Below are 14697 nucleotides of genomic sequence, written 5' to 3'. Positions count from 1 at the left end.
ATCGGTTCAGATTATATATACCTCCCATATATACGAACACCAGAGTTGGGGAAATATGGTAGACTGTTACACATTTTAGACCCATTTTCAATGGAAGTCTCCTACAATTTACTGGATAGCGTTAGCCGATTTAAATTTTAATTCTAGAGATTTTGTAGAAGTAAAAAAATTGTCTCCTTTATATAGCTTCCAACAAATGTGAAGTAGTTGAGATGGTTACACAAATTTTGGCCTACATAGGGGTGAAGGGCATAATGTAGTCGGCCCCGTCCGACTCTAGACTTTATTTACTTGTTTTTTTAATAAAAAAAGTTATTTTAGAAACAACAACACAGTCCATTTCGTTTATATCAAACACTGTTCTTTTCTGACTTTAGGTTTTTAATAAGACACATTTTACAGTTCAAAATTTAATATATTACAATGTAATATTGAACATTTTGTCGGAATCTTCCTAACATATCTGGAATATATGTAAAAAAAAAAAAACAAAAAAAAAAAACTTTGGTCGAAGCAGGGATCGAACCCACGACCCTTGGCATGCAAGTCAGACGTAGCAACCACTGCTCCATGGTGCCCAACTAAATGTATTTTTCTGTGAAATAAACTTTGTTTAATCGGCTCGTGGGCGCCGCAAGCTATGCTATGTAAATATAACTTATATAGGTAATTGTCTATTGATGACAATAACGGCTACATAGCTCAGTGGATAGTGTGTTGGCTTACAAATTGCAATTGAAAGGTAAAAAAAAAAATTAACAATTTATAAAATCATATAATTTCTTCTACATTGTTTGTATTACAGAAAAAGGTGCTAAGAACTAAAAAAATTCGTGGAAGTGAGAAAGATGTGAGGGAAGATGCAATTAGCCAGAAAAAATTTTTTTTTTTTTGAGTTAGTCTTTATGAAATTGTTTTTACATCCTGGAAAAGAATAAACATTTTCTTCCAAATACACTTCCTTTCAACGAAAAGCAAACGAGAGACGAACTTTGTTTGTCTAAAATTGCGTTTGGGAGGAAAGAATTATTTTTTGCGTGTGGTACTTGAGTTTCTAGATTCCAAAAAATTTATCCGATTTACTTGTAATTTAAGCCTACAAACGGGTGAGTTATAATACATATATTTCAGTGTTGGCTAATACACTTTCCATAGTCTCTAGTAAGATCTGGCTGGGTGAGATGAATCAATTTGGGTCTTAGATGTTAATGTCATATGAAAATTACATACGAGAGTTATTTCTCTCATATTGGACCATTTATTCATTTATTTTATGAATAGTGTTCAACAAAATTTTCCAGCAATAAATAATCTTCAAACATCGATTTCGATAAATAGAGCCAGATTGCGCTCATTTACTAACCGATCAGCACCAAATTTGCCACAAAGTAATATAATTTTCCACCCTTTAAGTGTGCAAAATTTAGTCGAAATCGGTTCAGATTTCGATATAGCTCCCATATATATGTATCGCCCGATTTTCCCAAATTTGACCCTAAGTCCCTTATTTATCAACCGATCGTAGTGAACGTTGGCCAAATCTAAATTTCTATAGTATTTACTATATGTGCAAAAAATCATAGATATCGGTTCAGCGTTAGCTATATCTCCCATATATATGTATCGCCCGATTCTTGAAAATTTTGTCTTAATAGCCTTATTGATTAACCCATCCTGCTCAAATTTAGCACACAGTAACTTTCTGTGGTACCAACCAAACCTGCAAAATATCACCCAAATCGGTTCAGAGTTAGATATAACTCCCATATATATGCTGCGCCCAATTTTGAAAAATTTCTACCTAATAACCTTATTTTTGACCATAGTGGCCTCATTTATTAACCGAACTTACTCAAATTTAGCACAAGATAATCTCCTATAATATCAACCAAATCTGCAAAATATCGTTCAAATCGGTTCATATTAAGATGTAGCTCCCATATATATGTAGCACCCAATTTTGAAAAAAATTGTCACTAATTACCTTATTTTTTACCATAGTGTCCTCATCTGTCCATCTGTCCCCTACTGGAAATTGGTGCAAATTGCCACGAAGGGACCTATCACAGGACTAGTACCAGTGCTCCAGTTTGTCACATTTTTTTTAATTTTCATATAATTTATTGATTTCTATACTCTCTTTATATTAAAATCTAATTGGATCTACACTTCTACTAAAATACAACAATTCAACATATTCGAAAAACTTGTCCTTTCTGGTACGTTTCGGATGCTTAAAATGAAACACGTTCCTAAGAATTTGTCCCAGACTGGCTTATGAGGTCTATGGGGTAGTCCTAATAAGTTGTTGAAGGACGTGTCCTGTCCTATCGTGTAAATTTACCCCGCCAATGACAAATCCATCTTAAAGTGATCGGTCCCTTCCATACGTTTGGACCAGAACTGGTACTGGTCCACACACACCAGGTAATAGTCCTGTACCGATCCTGGGGTTGATCCATTTCCCGTAGGGTCTGTATATGTAATTTTGTGTGCAAAGTACAGCTCGCAGTCTAAGTCCGATGGTCCTCAAATTTTGCACAGAGTTTTACTTTGGCTCAAAGACAATCGCTATTGATTTTGAAAGAAAAAAAAAATGGTTCAAATTTAGATATAGCTAACATGAAATATAATAAGCAACGATGAGCCCGTCGTAAAACTAGGAAAAACACGACTAATGTACGCGTTAGATTTGTTGTTGTATCCTGGAAACCAGTTTCTGTAAGTTGTCACATGTGGTTGTAATTGACTGTAGAAACAATAAGCATTGTTCGACTGATCACCACTTAGGTGAATTCTAACAAATTAGCTTTCTAAAAATAAATTTCGTGTTGTTGCATTACTATGTAACAAAACGAAATAAAAATAAAGATTAAGGGACTTGTAAGTTATATGAAAAGATGATGTACAGTGGGAGAAAAGATGATTCAATTTGTAAGAGGAAATTTCCCAAATGTTTGCTCCATAAGGAGTTAGCATAAAGGGCCCAAAATTGAGTTATCTCTCCCAGCCAGATCTATACTAAAGGCTGTGGAAAGGTTCATTCGCCCGAACCGAAACATATACAGTCCAGGCGTATCTGGCGTTTTCTTTTCAATTGCCTGTTTCGGTATCAGGCTAACATGAAATATACGCTGCCATATATGTTTATCACCGATCTGGTCATAATTGACGTATCTATTAACGTATTTTCTCAAAATTTCGGGCAGCCAAATTTTTTGGGGTTTCGTAAGATATGCAAAATAACGGTTCAGATTTAGATATAGCTCCCATATATATCATTCGCCCGATTTAGACTCATATGGCCTCAAAAGCCAGAGGTTTGCTCTGATTTGCTTCAAATTTTGCACAAGGGGTATGTTTAATAGTATCGTTAAGCGTAATTTGGTTCAAATTGGTTCAGATTTTGATGTAGCTCCCACATATATCTTTCGTCCAATTTGCACTTATATGGCTTCAAAATCCAGAGTTTTGCCCTGAGTTGCTTCAAATTTTGCGTAAGGAGTACGTGAAATAGTATCGTTAAGTGTGTCAAATTTGTTTGAAATTGGTTCAGATTTAGATATAGCTCCCATATATATATTTCGGCCGATTTACACCCATATGACCACGGAGGCCAAAATTATTCTCCCATTTACGTTTTTTGCTGAGATAGCAGGATTGTTATTCTAACTATGCATGTCAAATTTGGTCAAAATCGGTTCATATTTAGATATAGCTCCCATATATATGTACGCCAGAGTAGGGGAAATAGGGTAGAATGTTTAATATTTTAGACCCATTTTCAATGGGAGTTTAATCCAATTGACTAGATAGTTTCCACAGAGAATACATTTAATATGCTATTTAAGTGTGTCATCTTGATCTAATATGGCCAAAATACCCATATTTTACAAAAAATTCTGTGATGATTTCCACACATCGTAGTCATATCCTACGCACTGTAATGCCAAACTTTCCACAGAATGGTCGAATATTAAATAAAGCTCCGACTTGTGGAAATATCGCCCGAATTGGCCAAATAATATATCACAACCCACAATTGACCACATATCTTGGCGAGATTTAACCAATATCCTTTTAAAATCGCCACTGCTGAGTAGCAAAAATTGTAAGTATTACTCAGCTTGTAACTGTACTGATTTACTTGAAACTTTCAGAGATCGTAGCGTTCATGTGATGAAAATAGGGTACCTCATTTTTTGACATTTGGTCGTGGAGGGGGACCTCCCCTTTGTCGGACTTTTAGAAAATTGGAACAAAGTTGACCGATTTGTTTGAAATTTTCGTTGAAGGTTGGGGTTGGCATCTAGACAAAAATCCGCTACTTTATATTTCGAAGGTTGTTGGCGGAGGGGGACCTCCCCTTTGTTCGCCTTTTTTAAGTACAGTGAAAAAACTAAAATTCTCTAAATTATCTGAGATTTACGGGGAACATGCGGTGAGGTTATGGAATTAATATCGGGTACCTGATGATTTCATATGTGGACGGGGAGGGGGACCTCCCCCTTGCCCTACTTTTTGAAACTTGGAACAAAATTATGCGATTTGCTTGAAATTTTCATTGAATGTTTGGCATCTAGAAAAAAATCGACTACATTATTTTTCGATATTTGGTCGGGGAGGGGGACCACCCCTTTGCCCGACTTTTTTTTTAAGTACAGTGAAAACAAAACTAAACTCCCTCGACTGAAATTTTATGGAAAAAATGGGTGAGATTATGAAATTTATATCAGGTTCCTGATTTTTTAATAAAAATAAAAGAGCATAGGGAGACATCCGCTTCTCTTAAGTACATACAGAGAAACAATTAAACTTTATCGAGTTACTTGAAATCTACAGAGGACTGGGGAGAGGTTACAATATCAATAGTTGATACCTGATTTTGTAATATTTGGACGAAGAGAGGTCGCCCGTTTAGGGTTTTAATTCGCTTGACATTTTCTGGGACGTTTACAAAAGATACGCTACATCACTTTTCGATATTTGGTCGGGGAGGAGGTCCTCCTCTAAAACTGCAAAAAAAATCTTAAGTTTCCTTGAAAATTTCAAGGCAGTGGGGGAAGGTTATGAACGAAGAGGCAACCTTCCTTGCCCCACACTTAAAGGAAAGTTTCAAGAATTTTCAGGGAAGGTTAGGGTGCTATTCACTACGGTGTTTGTTGATGTTGTATCGGGGAAAGTGACGCCCCTTTAAAACAATAGAGCAAAATTTAAACATCTCCGATCTACTTGAAATTTACAGGGAACGTGGGAGGAGGTGATGAAATTTATACATGATTTTTAAATTAGTATATGATTTGTCGATATCTGGTTGGGGAAGGGGAAAATTGAAATAAACTTTGTCGATTTACTTCGATAGAATTTATAGGGACCATTGAGTAGTTGTGAAATTGATAGTCCGATATCAGGTCGGAATGGTGCAAAGGTGGGGAGAGGGTTCCTTTTTTTTACACCCTCCACCATAGGATGGGGGTATATTAACTTTGTCATTCCGTTTGTAACACATCGAAATATTGCTCTAAGACCCCATAAAGTATATATATTCTGGGTCGTGGTGAAATTCTGAGTCGATCTGAGCATGTGCGTCCGTCCGTCCGTCCGCCCGTCTGTTGAAATCACGCTAACTTCCGAACGAAACAAGCTATCGACTTGAAACTTGGCACGAGTAGTTGTTATTGATGTAGGTCGGATGGTATTGTAAATAGGCCATATCGGTCCACTTTTACGTATAGCCCCCATATAAACGGACCCCCAAATTTGGCTTTCAAACCCTCTAAGAGAAGAAAATTTCATCCGATCCGGCTGAAATTTGGTACATGGTATTAGTATATGGTCTCTAACAACCATGCAAAAATTGGTCCACATCGGTCAATAATTATATATAGCCCCATATAAACCGATCCCCAGATTTGGCTTACGGAGCCTCTAAGAGAAGAAAATTCCATCCGATCCGGCTGAAATTTGGTACCTGATGTTAGTACATGGTCTCTAAAAACTATGCAAAAATTGGTCCACATCGGTCAAAAATTATATATAGCCCCATATAAACCGATCCCCCGATTTGGATTGCGGAGCCTCTAAGAGAAGCACATTTCATCCAATCCGGCTGAAATTTGGTACATGGTGTTAGTATATGGTCTCTAATGAGCATGCAAAAAAGTATCCACATCGGTGCATAATTATATATAGCCTCCATATAAACCGATCCCCAGATTTGACCTCCGGAGCCTCCATAATTATATATAGCCCCCATATAAACCGATCCCCAGATTTGACCTCCGGAGCCCCTTGGAAGAGCAAAATTCATCCGATTCAGTTGAAATTTGGTACGTGATGTTAGTATATGGTATCCGTAAAGAAGACCAAAAAAAAAACTGCTAAGGACGAGCAGCTGTTCAAGGCAAACTGGCTTTCTGCGGCGAAGAAGGTGGACAAAGTGGCTGTACAAAATCTGGCAGGTGTCAAGGCCTGGCAATTCGGATTTGGAAAAGCGAAAGCCTAACTGAATATTTTTCCTGAATTTTATACTAATTGAACTTGAAAAAGAAATTTAATTTGATTTTTTAAATAAACGATTTCACCGATTTACACGCGTTTTCCCTTGACCAAATTTTGACCGTATCACCCTTTATAATTTTTAGATATGTTGAGGAGAAGGATACCTTTCCTTGACAAACCACACTTAAAATGCACAAGAAACATAGAAGATTGTCCAACTACTTGAATACAGAACATTAATAAAAAAAATTTGGAAGAAAGGGTACACCCTCTCCCCGACATTTTTTAAGACGAACCGTTTTACATATGCATATCCGCCCCATTTTTAGCTATAAACGAAAAAGCAAGTAGTCCGATTTGTCTTTTCGAATTTGTTTTCAACACGAAGGATATGGTTGACTAAGTTAACGCAAAATGTTCCTACAAATACGCTTCGGAAGGCGCAGCGAAGCGGGCCGGGTTACGCTAGTGGGAATATATACCTTGATAATTGTCTCCAAATCGGTTAAGATATAAATATGTGTATATGGGATTATAAACCTTCATAATAACTCCCAACAAATGTGAAGGAGTTGAGATGGTAAGACAAAATTTGGTCTACATAGTGGTGAAGGGTGGAATAAAGTCGGCCTCGCCCGACTTTAGACTTTACTTACTTGTTTTGTTTATGTTATGGATACGTCGAAAACGACAAAGCCCATTTTTAGTAAGACGTGGAGGGTAATCATGTGGTGAAAATTTGTTCTTGATTGCTATGCCAAAGCTTTTTCTACCTAGATAATGTAGTCAAAACGATCGTTTTGTAAACAAAATTTAGCTATATTTTTTTTTTAACTAATAAAAATAATAAAATTCAATAACAATATTTAACAATATCAGTCCTTGGGAACTCTTAACAAAAAAGACTAATTAAAGACTAATAACATTGCGCTTAGGAACGGAAGATGGATGCTGGCAAGTATGAAGCACCAGGAGCAGCAGGAGCTGCAGCACGGGTAGCTGGAGCTTGAGAAGCAAAGTTAAGAACGGGAGCAACACCACCATTAATGCTTTGAGACTTTCCGCCCAAAGAGTCATATTGACCTTGAATGGCACGTTGGGCATTGGCAGCATCTTCAGGAGTACGGTATTTGACAAAGTGAACTTCGGGTTTGTTGTTGCTGGCACTGTTGATGGCATTAAGTTTGTTGGCCAAATCTCCAATGTCGGTTTGTTTGTTGAGGACATAGATGGCGGTTTGTTGGTTGGAAGCGGATTTGGCCAAGGCAAGAGCGGCATCTTCCAAACCATTGCTTTCGGGACCCTTGATGAAGACAACACGTAGACCTTGTTTCACCGAGTTGGCCAAATCGCTGGCTGAGTGGGGATCATTGAATTGACTGTCGTCAGCGGTGAAAGTGTAGAATTCCTTTTCGAGAACACCACCTTGGGGGGCATAAGAGCCGCTATCGACACCACCACTAACGGGAAAATCTCCTTGAGGAGCGGCACCAGCAGAGCCAAAGTTGCCACCACCAATACCTCCGAATCCACTGTTACCACCAAAACTGCCGGAACCAACACCTCCTGACGAGGGTTGGTAGTTATACTGGGCACAGGCAGTAGCCACCAAACATAAGACCTAAAATTGGAAATAAGAAAGGTATTCAATTAGATAATATGACATATATTTTTTATGTGATTCGGAAATATCCTTACAATGAAAGCACGCATTTTTTGTTTGTAAATATCTAGAGTACTCTTTGAGACACTGTATAAAAATGATTTGATGTTAATGGCCTCTGGATGAGCAATTTATAGTAAATTTTGCCAATATCTTAAAATTGTGATGCAAATTGAGAAAATAGCAACACTTCTTTCGGAATTTTTGCACAAACAATCGTTGTGGTTATAGTTTGAGCGGAGTTCAAGTTCATCACAGCAATAACTTAGAATAGACCTGATCCATAGTACACAAACAACTTCCTTCTTGAAAGTCAACGATTTGATCGGTTGGTGGTTTTGTTAACAACATTTTTGTGGTAACGTTTCACTCTCTGGCCAAGACGGCGATGATGCTGATCATGGTGACAACTTCTATGCTTTGGTCTTCTTTATTGTTGTAACATTGCCTTCAGATAACTTTGAAAGCTTTTGTTTTTGGATGGCCGTTAACAAATCGTATTTTTCAATCGAATACAAACAAAGCAAATGAAAAAAACAACAAGAATTTAAATTTCATCGTCCAATGCGGGCCATCGTCATAAAAGTATGCTAATACACTTTAAAGTATAGAAATATGTATTTCGATTGTTTTCGATTTACTTCTTATTCTCTATGGGGTGTTCCATAAAAATCTATGATTTCATTACTTCCGGTTGATGGTCAGACATCATCAGGTTTATAAGCATAGTCACCATTAAAACAATATATTATACTCGCATGAGGTTCTGAAGCCATGGTAGTGATTGTACTCATATGTCTTCTACAGCTTAGTTAAATTAAATTGTAAGGATGATTTTGTCCATCTTGTACCAAGAGATTTACAACTACAGTTGAAATGTTATTCGAATTGTAAAATAAGTCCATTAATGCAAGATGTTCCATCGTAATAGAAACACGGACCAAAAACTATGTTTAGGTGTAAACATATTAATATGACCTAATATATTATTATATTTGTCACATTAAATATTCATATATATATATATATATAATATGAGTGGACGTAAATATACACATACAACGAAATATTGACTAGTGGGAAGGAGAGAGAGACAGTATAGAGAAAGAAATAACAGTGGAGAAGAAGAAAGTTAAGAGAGACACGCCAAAGATATAATGAGAGTCATATGAGAGCACGTTGGTGTTGCTCTCCTGGAGTTACATATTTTGTTGTGGATAGCTTGTATGAGCACATTGATTTGGCCTACACTTTCAAAAAAATTGCCTTTGTAACCACACACAGTTAGTAGAATTCTACACAAAAATGGTAGATTTTTAACTGTTTGGTAGATTGGTAGAGTTTTTGATGTTTTGGTAGATTTTGCACAATATGTTTCTCCAAACAAAATGTGCTTCAATTTTCTAAAGAAACAAAATTTTGACACAACTTTCTATAGAAAAAAATTTTGACACAACTTTCTATATAAATAAAATTTTGAAAAAATCTCTATAGAAATAAAATTTTGACAAAATTTTCTATAGAAACAAAATTTTGACAAAATTTTCTATAGAAATAAAATTTTGACAAAAATTTCTATAGAAATCAAATCTTGACAAAATTTTTTATAGAAATAAAATTTTGACAAAACTTTCTATAGAAATAACATTTTGACAAAATTTTCTATAAAAATAAAATTTTGACAAAACTTTCTATAGAAAGAAAATTTTGACAAAAATCTCTATAGAAATAAAATTTTGACAAAATTTTCTATAGAAACAAAATTTTGACAAAATTTTCTATAGAAATAAAATTTTGATAAAACATTCTATAGAAATAAAATTTTGACAAAATTTTCTGTAGAAATAAAATTTTGACAAAATTTTCTATAGAAATAAAATTTTGACAAAATTTTTTCTAGAAATAAAATTTAGACAAAATTTTCTATAGAAATAAAATAGAAAATTTTGTCAAAATTTTTTTTCTATAGAAAACTTTGTCAAAATTTTATTTCTATAAAAAGGTTTTATTTCAATAAAAATGTTTACAAAATTTTCTATAGAAATAAAATTTTGACAAAGTTTTCTATAAAAATACAATTTTGACAAAGTTTTCTATAGAAATAAAATTTTGACAAAGTTTTCTATAGAAATAAAATTTTGACAAACTTTTCTATAAAAATAAAATCTTGACAAAATTTTTTATAGAAACAAAATTTTGACAAAATTTTCTATAGAAAAACATTTTGACAAAACTTTCTATAGAAATAAAATATTAACAAAATTTTCTATAGAAATAAAATATTGACAAAATTTTCTATAGAAATTAAATTTTGACAAAATTATCTATAGAAATAAAATTTTGACAAAATTTTCTATAGAAATAAAATTTTGACAAAATTTTTAATAGAAATAAAATTTGGACAAAACTATCTATTGAAATAAAATTGTGATTGTTGTTTTGATCTCAGCTTTAAAACCATTGAGTTGACTAACCTACAAGAGTAGCTTAACCAACAGAGGAGGGAGCCACCGTGGTGCAATGGTTAGCATGCCCGCCTTGTATACACAAGGTCGTGGGTTCGATTCCTGCTTTTACCGAACACCAAAAAGTTTTTCAGCGGTGGATTATCCCACCTCAGTTCTCTAAGTGGTTTCACTGGAATGTGGAACGCCGTTCGGACTCGATAATAAAAAGGAGGTCCCTTATCATTGAGCTTAACATGGAATCGGGCAGCACTCAGTGATAAGAGAGAAGTTCACCAATGTGGTATCACAATGGACTGAATAGTCTAAGTGAGCCTTATACATCGGGCTGCCACCTATCCTAACCTAACCTAACTAACAGAGGAAAATAATGTTTGTCAAATTTATTTGGGCAAAGCCCTATAGACTGCAAGATGGTTGGATGGACGCACGTTTCGGAATTACTACATTACTCATCAGTAAGAGTAAGAGGTAGCACGCTCAAAATAAATGCAGCCAACTGCACTCACATCGATGATGTGACGGTGGCAAAGGAAAAGAGAAATGTTTGTACAAAGATTTATTTAGGCAAATGCCAACTATCATAAACCTTTTTTCGGAGGGTTGTGGGAATTCCGAAACGTGCGTTCATCCAACCATCTTGCAGTCTATAGGGCTTTGCCCAAATAAACTTAATAAACATTCCTTTCCTCTGTTTGTTAAGCTACTCTTGTAGTTTAGTCAACGCAATGGTTTTAAAGCTGGGATCAAAACAACAAATATGAAATAAATTTTTTTGTAGAAATACAATTTTGACAAAAATTTTTTTAGAAACAAAATTTTGACGAAATTTTCAATAGAAATAAAATTTTGAAAAAGAAAATTTTATAGAAATAAAATTTTGCAAAATTTTCTGTAGAAATAAAATTTTGACAAAATTTTCTATAGAAATAAAATTTTGACAAAATTTTCTATAGAAATAAAATTTTTACAAGATTTTCTATAGAAATAAAATTTTGACAAAATATTTTTTAGAAATAAAATTGTGACAAAGTTTCCTATAGAAATAAAATTTTGACAAAGTTTTCTATAGAAATAAAATTTTGACAAAATTTTCTATAAAAATAAATACATTTTAACAAAATTTTCTATAGAAATAAAAATTTTACAACATTTTCTATAAAAGTATATTTTTTTATAGCCATTTTTGACAAAATGAACGTGTACTCAGCGACCTACACTGTTATTTGTGGTAATTAAGCCTGTAATTTAACATTTGTATATCTTTCGTTATCTATGTTTTTCTTATTCTCTCTCTCTCGCTCTCTCTCTGACTTTTCTAAACATATATTTGGTTGTAGGAAATTTCTAATTAATTTACCACATTATATTTAAGAAAATAAAATGTACGTCCAAAGCATATTATATTAGTTTACGAACATTATATGCTAGCACTTAAAAAATAATGTGCTAAGATTTTGATTTCAAAACATATTATTTTTACACCCAAACATATGAAAAATAGTCTTCTTAGTCTGTGTTTATGACACATTGAAAGTTGTATGAGAACAAGAGGTCATTGCTCCTTGAGAGAAATATTGTGTTGTGGACGACTGTGGCCCAACATAATTGTGTTACAAAATCGCCTTGTCGTACCTTTCCAAAAACTGGGTTTATCATGCAACCCTCCGCTCAAACGCATCAACTGAGATCGATACAAAGCTCTTGTGATCGTTTTACTCGGCTGCAGTAGCTTCTAGTACGCCCAAATACACAGCATAAGCTTATTTCTATGTTCAATGTTGAGTCGCGGTAACCATATGATTATTTTGACAATTGAATCCATCAACAGTAACAATACGATGCAATAAAAAAACCTTTTCTTTGTCGATTTTGAAATAGCTGTTTGCAAGCTTCGAGCAAATCCAAAAACAAATTTTTCTCTGTATTGCTCGGTGTGTCGCAGTTTTGTATCAAACATTTTCTTAACTTGGTATGAGCGGCACCCAATTCCAGAGCCTGTCCATATACACCCAGAGAAGGAATACGATCATCCCGAACGTTACTTTTTCACAGGAAGTCTGTAACATTTTGTCACAAAAGTATTTCTCTCTCGTCAAACATAACATGCTTGACGAAATCAGATACATAATTTTGGAGAAAATAACATGATTGCAACCAGGGCTGCGGCGTCGTAGTCTTGGAGTATGAAAATTTTGTTGGAGTCGCAGTCGAAAAAATTTTGCTCGACTCCGACTCCGGCTAATCTGAATTTTTTAAAACACTTCACATTTTTGTAACTAAACAAGTTTTTACGTTTCCATTGCGTTATTCATTGGTTCAATGTACGGTATGATTGTAAATGAAAAGCAACTTCCAAATACGGAGATCATTTTATGTTTCCGAGAATGTTAGACTAGCAGATGGGCTGAATCGATCCATTTTAATGCCCACCACCACAGCAATTTATTTGAAATATCTGTTGATAGGTTTGCTGCAAGTAGAGTATGCTGATGAGGAATGTGGTAATTCCGAAACGTGTGTCCATCCAACCATCTTACAGTCTATAGAGCTTTGCCCAAATAAATTTGACAAACATTACTTTCCTCTGTTGGTTAAGCTACTCTCATAGTTTAGTCAACGCAATGGTTTTTAAGCTGAGATCAAAACCAAAGACAATAAACTCTAGGAAGATAGGAAATTGGCTTGCGTCATACCAAATGTTGCATTTACTATGTTAGTTCCATACATGCTTCTAATTTTTTTATTTGTTTTTCGTTTTTATACCCACCACCATAAAATGGTGACGGGGGTATAATAAGTTTGTCATTCCGTTTGTAACACATCGAAATATCGATCTCCGACTATATAAAGTATATATATTCTTGATCAGGGAGAAATTCTAAGACGATATAAGCATGTCCGTCTGTCCGTCTGTCTGTCTGTCTGTTTTAATCACTCTACAGCCTTCAATAATGGCGCTATCGTCCCGAAATTTGGCACAGATTAGTTTTTTGTTTGCAGGCAGGTCAAGTTCGAAGATGGGCTATATCGGTCCAAGTTTTGATATAGTCCCCATATAAACCGACCTCCTGATTTGGGGTCTTGGGCCTATAAGAACCGTAGTTTTTACCAGATTTTCCTCAAATTGGAAATCTAGAGGTATTTTGGGACCATAAAGAGGTGTGTCGAAAATGGTCCGTATCGGTTCATGTTTTAGTATAGCCCCCATATAGACCGATCTCCCGAGTTTACTTCTTAGGCGTCTAGAAACAGTATTTTCTATCCGATTTGTCTGAAATTGAAAATCTAGAGGTATTTTAGGACCATAAAGAGGTGTGTCGAAAATGGTCCGCATAGGTCCATGTTTTGATATAGCCCCCATATAAACCAACCTCCCGATTTGGAGTCTTGGGCCTATAAAACCCGTAGTTTTTATCCAATTTGCCTGAAATTGAAAATATAGAGGTCTTTGAGGACCATAAAAAGGTGTGCCGAAAATGGTTCTCATCGGTCCATGTTTTGATACAGCCCCCACATAGACCGATCTCCCGATTTTGCTTCTTGGGCGTCTAGAAACTATATTTACCATCCGATTTGCCTGAAATTGGAAATCTAGAGGTATTGTGGGACTATAAAGAGGTGTGTCGAAAATGGTCCATATCGGTCCATGTTTTGGTATAGCCCCCATATAGACCGATCTCCCGATTTTTCTTCTTACGCGTCTAGAAACAGTATTTTCTATCCGATTTGTATGAAATTGAAAATCTAAAGGTATTTTGGGACCATAAAGAGGTGTGTCGAAAATGGTCCGCATAGGTCCATGTTTTGATATAGCCCCCATATAAACCAACCTCCCGATTTGGAGTCTTGGGCCTACAAAACCCGTAGTTTTTATCCAATTTGCTTGAAATTGAAAATATAGAGGTATTTGAGGACCATAAAAAGGTGTGCCGAAAATGGTTCTCATCGGTCCATGTTTTTGTATAGCCCCCATATAGACCGATATCCCGATTTTGCTTTTAGGGCTTCTAGAAACTATATTTACCATCCGATTAGCCTGAAATTGGAAATCTAGAGGTATTTGAG

The 14697-nt window shown here is 35.2% G+C and overlaps 1 protein-coding gene across 1 annotated transcript; it reads right to left on the bottom strand.

Moving 5' to 3' along the window:
* Positions 1-7432: 7432 nt before the first annotated feature.
* On the bottom strand, positions 7433-8214 carry LOC142233831 (uncharacterized). The gene is made up of 2 exons (XM_075304884.1): positions 8200-8214; positions 7433-8122 (listed from the first exon to the last, which is right to left on the bottom strand). The coding sequence occupies exons 1-2, from the start codon at positions 8212-8214 to the stop codon at positions 7433-7435; spliced, it is 705 nt and encodes a 234-aa protein (XP_075160999.1).
* Positions 8215-14697: the final 6483 nt, after the last annotated feature.

The sequence above is a fragment of the Haematobia irritans genome, chromosome 1, assembly GCF_050003625.1.
Source record: "Haematobia irritans isolate KBUSLIRL chromosome 1, ASM5000362v1, whole genome shotgun sequence".
Taxonomy (NCBI): Eukaryota; Metazoa; Arthropoda; class Insecta; order Diptera; family Muscidae; genus Haematobia; species Haematobia irritans.
Note: the sequence above shows the minus strand (reverse complement) of the source record. Positions and strands in the feature narration are given on the sequence as shown.